The following is an 11,225-nucleotide window of genomic DNA, read 5'->3' on the forward strand; positions in this document are numbered from 1 at the left end:
ATCTCACAGCTGTCACTTGTGGCTACAGTATGAGAATTGGCCGTTACATAGTTGCTTTAACAACAACGGGGAAAAATCTGGTTTCCTACAAGCTGAAGATCTCTGATGTTCTAGGAAACGAGGCCAAACATCTTGTGCATCATGAGATTAGCACTGCTCCTGTACAGAGACTGTGCAGCCCCCTGTGCAACACAACATTTGGCAGAATAAAAGAATTGATGAGCTATAAGAGTGGTCACCTGGCAAAACAATGATACAAATGTCCATACAGTCCAGTTTTCTGTTACCAAAATTAAACTTTCTCTACTACTCAGATTTTGCCTTCAGTCAGTACTCATCCTGGTTTTAACAAGATGCCGTCCTGCTCCCACAGCTCATGATCAAAGCAGTAGGGAAACAAAATTACAAAGTGTTTTCATCTACAATTCAAAAATAAAAATGGTAATTTAAAAATCTGATCTACTGGCAACTGACACGTTAGTATACATGTTAGAAGGACACAGGCTCTGAGGAAGTGTAGCACATGGCATTGGCACAGTGAGACGCCCTGTAACAAGACCATCTCAGTGTCACTGTGATCTTAGAACAACTAGTCCCCGTTTACCAACTTCCCCATCAAACCCGAGATGAATCTCCCAAAGGGTCTGGAAGCTCACCCAGGTTAAAACTCAGATATGGTAGAAAAATATATAGTCAATGAAATTTCTCTAGTTCTCATCTTCATTACTGAACTGCACCCATACATGTAGTGTTAATGCATCGTAGTAGCAGTGTAAAGTGACAGGGCTGATGAGTAGAACTACTACTAATACTACAAATAAAACGAAAATCAAGTCATCGCACATACACTTGCTCTCACTCGTGCCCTCTCGCTCTCTACTTTGTTTTTGTACTTGCACTTAAAAATTTATGGTTAACAGTTTCTTTCATTGGCATCATTAGGCAACTGTTTTTTTCCAGGTATTCTACAATATAGTTCAATGTAAACACCACAGTACTTAATTATTTTACTGTATCTGCACAAAGTAAAAATATTACAAGGCAACTGACTACTTAAGCATAGATTTGTTTGAGAAAAAATTTGAAAAACACACCACAATAACAAGAAAAAAAAAAGAAAAAAGAATCCTAACTCCTGGCATTGAATTTGTTCTAATAAAAAAGCTTTAGTTTGTTCATCTACAGGTCAGGTGATCCTGTTAAAAAGCTGGTGATCATCAGTACAAGCCTCCACAGATGCCGTCCTAGTCAAACAAAATGATCCTAGGACCAAAGTCGTGATATTTTTGTGACATGAGCAGCCTCCAACACTAGACTTTGATTTAGCCCTCAACTTGACCTTGTGATATCAGGCTAACCTTTAGTGTTTCAATTGAAACACGGGATAGATGATGTTTCTACACTTCAAACGACATGAGGCCACTGTGAGGAGCTACACGTGCGGCCGTCCCCCACCTCTGCATAACGGGCTCAGTTATAATACGACACTTTGACGCGTTAGTGTTTGATATGACACATAATATGACATGACAAGGCCTTAACTTTTGGAGGCATCTTGAGAGAGATACCACAGATTTGTGTGAGGAGAATGAGGTTCAGGGTTACTGAAATGATAAGAACAGGGCGGGAGCTCTGCAATGACCTGAACACGGAGAGTGTACAAGTCCATCATTGGTAGGGAGCATTGAAATGAGGAAATGACTCCAGTAACTAAGTTCAAAGTATGAGAACAAGGGAATACAGGATGAAAATATGTGAACATGTTAAGATCTTATGATTCTTTTGTGTTTAGTGTTTTAGCTTCTGCTGCACCTGAACCTCATCATTTCATGTTGAAATGGTGATGACATTACTTTGGCATGGGGCTCAACACCCTCAACTAAATAATTTACTGTTAATACTGCGGCAATTACTGATGCAATAAAAATCTAAAGGAATGAAGTATTTCCAGTTTCCCTATTGTGAACAGGTTTGATTCAACACTATAAATACTGTTTTCTCATCAATATACTTCTGCCAAAACCGAAACTTCCCAAGTGTGTGTCGATAATGTGAGCCTCTGGGATGAAACATACTGCATGAGTTGACAACATTAAAATCACATTATAAACAATGACCCATAACCCGCCCCCAAACTCTTTAAGGACAGTATTTACACTACAAATTACAGTACAATACATCAAAAATATGAGATCAATCTCTAAAAATGTACAGGAGCTTTTGAGAAAAATCATCTCTTTTGCTAATCAGGTTTCTATGGTATGATGTAGAAAATAAAAGAGCAGAGTGACAATCCTACCGGCCCTCGTTGAGGTGTCCTTTCTGTCTGGCCCAAGTTGTACCTGGCTAGTTAAAAGTGAGATGAATGGGTTGGTTGACCACACGCACATCTTTTCTGCTATTTTTTTTTCTTTTGCTTTAACGCAAGCTGCAATAAAACAAATCACACTCAATCTGATATATCGATATGTACAGTTTTTTTTTCCAGGCATATTGGAAAAATAATAATAAGCACTTAATCGACCATACTACCTGGGATTCCAGGCAGAAGGATATTGTTTTACTGCAGGCAGGTTTGTCAGTTTAGGAGCGCAGAATTAACGCGCAGATTGTTTTTAGTCATATGCTTTCTATATTTTCAAAAAATAAAATTCAATGAAGAGACAAAATAACAGCCACTGGTTTTAAATAAGCACAAGTCTTGTTAAAAGTTACTGGAAATCTCCCTACTATTAGCTTAGGTACAGACTGAACGATATAGTGAAGTCATCAGTTGTACCCACTTTCTTATGCAACCAAAAAGAGAATGAATAAAAACTGATCAGAAACTCAGAAGAGTCAAAAAAGATTTCTGGACTACGGAGCCAAGCAGCATGTGAACCAACCCTCCTCACATCAACAGGGCACCCACATCCATCTGTAAACCTCTGCACCTCCCTCCCACCTGTTTCTTCCCTATCACCTTTGCCTTTTTTCCTCTGTTCATTTAACACTTGAGTTATGATTTTTACCCCCGTTTTCCCCACTCTCCTTTCTCCTCAGTTCTCCCTCCCAGCCGTTCTCGCTCAGACGAAGGGCAGGATGCCGTAGACGAACAGGGCCATGACGGCGGCGCTGAACAGGCCGGCCACGGGCACAGTGACGAACCACGCCAGGAAGATGTTCCTGAAGAGGTGCCAGTCCACCGCTTTCTGGGAGCGGATCCATCCCACAGCCACGACTGAGCCCACCTGAAGGCCACGGCCAGGAGGGAAGACAGAACTACAATCAGCAGCAGCATGGAACGAAATGGTTCAAGTGGCAAAGTCAAAGACACAGTGAGGAGCTGCAGACTGTCCAGGCTTCCCTTATGACAGAGGGCTTTCATTTTCTTTTCGGACAATGTTGGCCTGTTTTATTCAGGCATCTGTAGCCATTCTTTTCCCATCTAACTCTAATGGACTTGACAGCACCAGCTGATCAATTAACCCACCAAAGATGACTGGTGGAAATGATTTAATGTGGTATTTAACAGAATAATAGTCAGAGGTAAGCAAGAGTAACACATTATAATAAAACTATTTCAGAAGTTTAATGGTCATAGTACTTTTTCAGTGTTATAAAAATGATGCAATAACTGCTACAGAAGCAGCATGGTTGATATGAAGCTATTAACTTCTATATAGAACAACCTCAAAGTTGTATGTAAGTACTCGATTAAAAGTTACATTCCAGCACTGATAATAGCTGAGCTGACCAAAAAACAAGTAAACAAAAGGTGATAAGACGCCATATTAAAAGTGAACAGAAAAGCCTGTACACAGCCTTCAGCTCCTCAGGACCAGCTTGGCCCGTACGGTCTGTGTTAGTTAGAGCAAGCCAATTATAGGCACTGTTACCATCTAAATTGTATTTGTGCTCGTGGAAGTCTGAAACCAGCAGCTACTGTGCATCAAAATGAACATTTTCCACTCTGTAACAGGCTGTAAATCGAAAAATGATGATCTGACCACATCTGCAGATGTCAGACTTCCACTAATGCATTCTTTACTCACCTGTATGAAAGAAAAAACAGTGAATGAAAGCTCATTTTGGAGAAGACAAACAGTTCAGACACCCGAGTGTGTTGGAGCGGAACGTGCAGTGACTGGTTTTAGCTCCCCGTGCGAGGCTGTGGGCAGGCGGGAGTTAAACTGGGTCTGCCTGCTCTTATACAGGCAGGGAAACATGAGAGACCTTCTGTCAAACTCACAACTAAATGTGGAAGTTACACCAGTGCTAGACTACACAAAAATATCTTGAGGTGAGATTTTAGTCAAACAGTAACTTGTAGTCTAAAATTTCTCAGATTCTCCCTCATTTGGATAACCAGCATTATTCTAAAAGCAGAGCAACAACTAAACATTGGGGTCATGATGTTTGTTTATAGCCATCTGTAATATTTCAGGCATGTGGCAACAAAGCCTGAACTCAGTGTGACCTCAGTGTCGGTGCTGCTCACTGCCTGTAGAACACACCCCACACACCGGGTCTGGGCATTGAGTCAGCGTAGCCTCCACAGAAGTGGACAGATGCCCGTTGTTGCTCATTCATGCGCACATTCACACTCACTCTCAGCCATTTGGGAGACAGTGACAGATATTGTTGTCTACTTTCTGAAATATGTAGTGTTTCTTCTAATAATCCTTAAAATTCAAGAAAAAAACTTCTTAAAATGTGATGTATAAATTATATTACAAGTTTAACATCTAACGATTTCTTCCAACAATGTCTGTGGATCCCCAGGACGCATTCACTAAATCACTCAAATCACCACCACCGTTGTGTACCTCTAACCATCAGTACATTTACAGTAGCATTTTGGCATTGCAGCTGATTAACTGAGGTTTTAGGGAAGTGATAGGAATGTCTGGAGGTGAGGGATAAAATAAAGTATGGATGGCGATGTTGATGTTTAGACAAACTGATCATGAGTGATATAATGCCAGTTTTGAGTCTTGTGCAGTTTCCTTTTAGCCAATTGTTTATGTATTTATCTAATTTAAAAACAGAGCTGTTTGCGCTAATGCAGCTAAATGAAAATCTCATTCCTTCTTTAGACATTTCCCCCCCAAAAAAGCATATGTTACACTTATTCTCCCCTAATACAAGCTAAACATTTAAAGTAAGAGTGGAGGCTGCACAATTAAAGTAAAAGTTTTTGGAAATGTGCTCATTTCTCATACAGTTAGATGAGAAAATGGAAGCCTCGCTCATATCCATCTGTTCTAGCATAAAGACTGAACACTAAACTGTACTTTTACTAATTCAAGTAATGACAAAATCCAAAAATACCTTACTACATTCTCATGAGTCTCTGTATTCAAAAAGCATAGCTCATCTCTTTATACACTACTGTTCTTTTTATCTTATAAGCTTCCACTGATTTTCCTAATGTCTCTTTACTACTACAGAGCTGCCTTTAAGGGCCAACTTGTCGTATTGCTGCTGGAGGAAACTGCATGAGAGATCAAAACTTCAACTGCGAGAGTTGTGCTTGGCTCTGATGATTGACAGCTACAGGTGAAGCCATGTGGAGCTCTTGGGGGGGGTGGTTTGGTTCTCTAAACAGCTTCACTACTATGACCCCAATACCTTGCAGTGGGTGGAGCTTACTGGGATGCCCACATTTGATGCAACAAGCACTGTTAGCGCACTCATTACTTCAATGCAAAATCCGCTGTGAAGACAGATGAGTGGAGAGAGAGAGAGAGAGACAGAAGATGGATAGGTAAACAAAGTGAACACAAGTGTGAAAGGTGGAGACCGAGAGCAGGGGCAGGGGAGGGGGTGTCTGCTTGCAGCCAAGCAAAGTAGGGTGGAGGACCCACACACCAAACTGGGCCAGTGCTGAGAGGGCAAAATGAAAGACAGTTGGTGGAAATGAAACAGAGGATGAGACACCACGTTGACAGAAAAGGGGCAGGGGAGAGTTGGAGCTGGAGGGGCCTGCTACATCCTCCAGCCTGGATCCAACGTTCCTGAAAAGACCAGGGGAAAGAGGCTGCACACTGCTGCCTGGGGCCATGTGCAGCAGGCAGGGCATGACCACAAAAGTCTGATTGTCTAGCAGAAGATTAGCAGGGGGTTGTCAGCTGCAGGGAGTTAAAGGATAATTGTGGTATATAACAATCTGGGTGTTATTAATAGTTTTGGCAATAGTTTTCTAATAATCCTATTGTGCTCACAAAGTTAATCCCAAAAATTTGGAAAAGAATATTAACACTGCACAGTGAAGTCAGAGGATCATCAATCAAACAAATGTCTCTATCATCCTTAGTTTTCTTTCCTGACAAAGACCTACTTAATGATGGTCACTGCTAGATACATAATGGTACATTATGATAAATAACAGTCCATCTGAACTGTAAAGGGCACTGTCCCTTACTGCCTTATCTTTGACTGATATTCAGTTATATCAGGTTTTTACAAGAATACCAACTATAAAACTATAAAAGCACATAGATGAAATGTTTTTTTTTAATGACAAAAGTGTTATTTTTCAACCCTTCGCGGTGGCAGAAGACCGTCCTGTCAGGCTGTGGTTAGGCTTGCTGCTATGAGCGCACTACAAAAAATAAAGCCAATTCAGATTAGGGCATCAACATTTTAACCAGCACCTTTGGAGTTTGGCAGCTGAACTGTCAGAGGACACTGTTTAGAGATGAAATCAATCTGTAACTGTTATTACGACTGATAGAAATGATGGCCAAAACGTATAAGAACCAAGTTGTAATATAGTGGAATTATCCTTTGCTGACACAAGAATGTGATCTTGGCTGTATTGCCGTAAGAGCATTCTTGCAAACACAGCTGGGAAAAAGAGACAGACACAGACTGTCTAATGGAAATATGGTCATATTAATGTAAATAGAAAAAAAAGAAAATCTGTAGAAATTAAATTATTGCATTGGACTTAAGCAGTGTGTGTGTGATTCCAGCCTGGTGCCCTGGGAGGCAGTGTGAGCTCCCTGTCCCCCAGAGATGCCTGGAGGGGAGGCGAGGTGGTTAGCTGGAGGTCCACTCAGTCATACCTTGCAGTGTGTGGTACTGACAGGGATTCCGATATTGGAAGCCAACACGACTGTGAGTGCGGAAGCCAGTTCAATAGTGAATCCACTGTGGAGGAGGAAGGAGGGGGAGGGAGGGGAAGGGCAAAGAGATATTGTTCAGTGTAATGTCTGGGATGTACAGTGCTGCTCATGGCATCCACATCAACCACAGAACATTCAGGTACTGTCATCACACACTGTCTCAAATGAACACACATACACAGCATTTCTAGCCGATCTTACGTGTTAGTAGGTAACTGTTAAGAGTTGTGTGATGGTCTATGTACTGCCTTGTGCTGACTAGCAGGGATACTTTGTCTGAAGTCATGTCCCATTTCCAGAACATTATTCACACTGGGACACCAGGCCAGTAGGTGCACTGGAAGAGAAAATCATTAAAGACCCCACCCCCTGGTTGCCTGAAGACCAAACTAGCTGGAAACAAAAAAACTGATTGGGATGGGATTGGCATGATAAAGAGACAGAAAACAATGAAGAGAAACTGAATAAATGTCAAAGTAACATCAAACTGAACTGTTAATTCTTTCACTAGGGGATAGATGTTGAAACTTAACTGGGAAAAAAATGACAACTGGCAACATCCCACTCTAGTCACCATTGTGGTTCTCACAAACAGTGAGCCAATCTGGAACAATGCAGAACCATTAATTGGCCCTCGCTTTAACTGTGTGCATATATTTAATATTTAAGACTGCACAGGGTGTGAGGTGTCCTGGTAGAGCTTTAAACAGGCTGGCTGTACGAGTGCAACTGGATCAAGCCTGGTCGCACAACACCATGACTCAGTAGAGCAGGCTATAGAGACACAACTGCACCTACACATAGACACTTCCTGTCTTTGCCCCAAACAACCTTCTTTGTCAGACTGATACATGGAAACAGACATTAGAGGGAAGCGAGCTTTGAGAAAAGTGAACCACAGCAAATTTGTCTTTGAGTCCCAACAAAAGACTAAGCTGGTGATAGAAAGAAGGAGATTAAAAAGAAAGAAGGCACAGAGGAAGAGAAGGGCCAAAAAAAGGGAGGAATTAAGAATGAAGGAAAAAGATGGAGTGAGCGTGAGAACGACTACAGGAAGTGAGGAAGACAAAAAGATGCAATGAAAATGGGGTTAGAAAGAAGTGGAGATTGAAGAGCATCATTCACAAAAAAGAGATTCATAGAAGAGTAGTAGGGAGTATGAAAAAAAAGAGGAGAACAGGACGGAAAAGAAAAGTGTGAGAGGAATCAGGCTGGCGTCCCTCCCTGTGATCGGAGGAGAGAAGCCAGGGTTCCCACTGTGGCTTTGCCCCTCCCTCCCTCCCTTTGCTCTACTTCTCTTCATCCAGAATGCCAAACAACTTTCTGTTGTTCCTGCCAGGCAACGACACACACACACACACACACACACAAAAAAACCTTGCTGGAACCTGAACATGCATGCTCAGACATGTACAGTACACATTCAGCACACAGCAAGATTAACCCGACATGATACACAAATGCACCTGGGGTATGCACACGTGCACACACACACACATGCACGCACACACACACTCTCTCTGTCTCTCTCTCTCTCTGCAGCTACTGAGCAGCCAAACAAGAAGACAAAAATTAAGAAAGATCAAACTGAAGGACAGAAGAGCAGCAGTCAGTGGTTAAGGACGTGTGTCTGCTGCTTAGGTAGTGGGACGATGTGAGCCCAAGGGCTTTACGTGTTGTGGTCCATTTTATTCATAAGTGTTAAGTAATAAGTCAAAGGGCACAGTGAAAACGGAGCGTGTACATTCCCATTTCACTGCCTATTCAAAATGACAGTACAGAGACAATTACAGTAGATTCCTGAACATGTTCCAAAGCAGTAAAGATATTTCTAGCTAATTTAAAGTTCCTGAAGAATGACTAACTTATAATTTATCAAACTGTGCATCTCACTTGCTTGATTTAAAAACAACAGAATGGTACTTAACACTAACGTAATGAAATCGCATTAATTCAGTCTGCCTTCTTGAGGAGATGATACTAATATACAGTTGCAAGAAAAAAGCAGTGGCACTGTTTGCAATTCCCTGGCTTTCTGCATAAATTGGTCATGAAATGTGACCTGATCTTTACCAAGTAAAAAATATCAACAAACTTTGATGTTTAATGGGTGTGTTCAATAAAATGAAAGATCATTTTGTGTTCTATCAGCTTAGAAACATTGTGTTTGTTAATATTTGTGACTGATGAAGACCAGATCACATTTCATGAGCAATTTATGCAGAAAACCAGGAAACTGCAGCGGCTCTGTTTGGGAAGCAGGGAGCGATTAATCAAAGCATGTTTGAGAAAAGTGTCCTCGGTTGGTCAGACAACCTGTAAATAAGAAGCACTTAAAGTAACAAAGCAGATGCTCTTAATATGATTATGTTGCCTTAGGTTTATGCATTTTACTGTCAGCATAGTGAATATTTCTGAATCCAAGTTCAGTGGCTAGTACTCGCTCAATAACATTTAACAGCCTTATTAAATACACAGTGTGTGCATTATTAATATGGCTGTGTGCACATCAAGTACTTACCAAGGAAGCTGCAGCACTAGAAGGGCCCGTTTGTCAGCATGCCAAGGCATTTTGGCCCAAGTGAAAGCAAACATGTTGGAAAGTTCACTTCTTCTCTTTCAAATGCACCCACCCACTTTCTCACACACATCCTTCCACTCAGTCTCCCACATGGTGCCCGTCTCACCTCGAGGGCGTGATAGGAGTCAGGTCCTTGCCCATGGTCTGGATGACACGACGGCCCCACACCCACAGGCCAGCACAGATGCCTACACCTCCGTATAACAGCAGCCAGATGGGAGTGGTGGCATCTTGCATCACACCGCCCTGCTCATAGATCATCCACAGCGCCACTAGGGGCCCGATGGCATTGCTGCAAAGACAGAAAACATGAGCATCTATGCTAGACTGAGACTAAATGATGTCAGACAAGCAGATGAAAAGATGATTGCTGTTGGAGAAAAACAACTTGCATGTTAATTTAATAGGGAACAAAACCCTCAGGAATAAAAGTATTTTATCAGGTATTGTATTATGGAAGTATATTTTGGCCAGTGCACTGGTGTACGCAGCAGGAGGAAGCACCTGACATCGTTGCCTCCATGGGCGAAGGAGCCGAAACAGGCGGTGAGGATCTGCAGGAAGTGGAAAAGCAGGAATACCTCAGGCTTATCCTTGTCCTCGCGATCCTCCTCGACCAAATCATCCAGAGGCACTGGAGCTGGAGCGCCTTCTCCTTCCCCCTCCAACTCTGTGGCCAGCTTCATCTCTACTCCATCCTCCTCTGCCTCAATCTCGGCCTCGGCCACAGCGTTACAGTATGAAGAGTAGCTATCATAGCGTATCCTCTTCTTGGAGAAGGAGACGCTGTTGCTCCTGCCGCCTCCTTCACCTACCAGCTTTTCATTGTCATCACGAGACTCAGTGCGTATGAGTGGCTGGACGGGCATGCCACATATCGCCGCTGTGTAGCAGGTGTAGCTGTTGTTGCGACGCAGCAGGCGATAATTGTTGTCAGGGGGGCCAGCATGGGAGCCTGTGCGCTCGCCATCATCTACACGGCCTACGTGGATTTTGTGAAGCAGGTCTTTATACAGACCTGAGTCTTTGTGTACTGTGTGATACACCTGGCCATCACTGCGCATGTGGCCATCAAAGCTGAAGCTGCCATTTATGATGGGTGACTTGAGGCAGCCGTTGGTCATCGAGTGGGTGCGACCTTGAAGAGAAAAGATGGAAAACAAAGTTTGTGGCAACTGAAATCAGAGTTCAGTCCATTATATTTCTTTTTCTAAAAAATTAGGTTTTTTAATAACATGAACTTCATCTAGGTAAATCTAGGTACTGTAGAAGTAGATATGTGATGGAGGAGAAAGAGGCTATGTATGAAAATTATACTTTGTTTAATTTTGCCCTGCTTTATATTCAGTGTAACTTACATTCTTGCCAAGTTATAATACTTGTGGTTAATTGTATAAAGAAACCAGCTTAACATAAATAAAAAGCTTGACTTGACTAACATACCACCCTGCTGAAGGTGGCTACAATCAAAAGGGTCACATCACATCATTTTTTTTTTTTTTTTTTTAGTTTCAACAAGCCATTTCAAAACC

At 42.1% G+C, this 11,225-nt stretch overlaps 1 protein-coding gene across 6 annotated transcripts in view; it reads right to left on the reverse strand.

The window, feature by feature from the left end:
- Positions 1-320: 320 nt before the first annotated feature.
- Positions 321-11,225, reverse strand: part of slc20a2 (solute carrier family 20 member 2) — a 43,278-nt gene continuing 32,373 nt past the window's right edge. For 5 of the 6 annotated variants that reach the window (XM_020593675.1, XM_020593676.1, XM_020593678.1 and 2 more), the window contains 4 exons: positions 10,198-10,831; positions 9,800-9,985; positions 7,053-7,137; positions 321-3,230 (listed from right to left, as the gene is read on the reverse strand). In XM_020593675.1, coding sequence (XP_020449331.1) covers positions 3,066-3,230; positions 7,053-7,137; positions 9,800-9,985; positions 10,198-10,831 — 1,070 coding nt within the window. In that variant the 3' untranslated portion in view covers positions 321-3,065. Of the gene's footprint in view, positions 3,231-5,613; positions 5,699-7,052; positions 7,138-9,799; positions 9,986-10,197; positions 10,832-11,225 lie in introns of all 6 variants that reach the window. The other variant, XM_020593681.1, reaches the window with a different exon arrangement.

The sequence above is a fragment of the Monopterus albus genome, unplaced genomic scaffold (assembly GCF_001952655.1).
Source record: "Monopterus albus unplaced genomic scaffold, M_albus_1.0 scaffold20.1, whole genome shotgun sequence".
Taxonomy (NCBI): domain Eukaryota; kingdom Metazoa; phylum Chordata; class Actinopteri; order Synbranchiformes; family Synbranchidae; genus Monopterus; species Monopterus albus.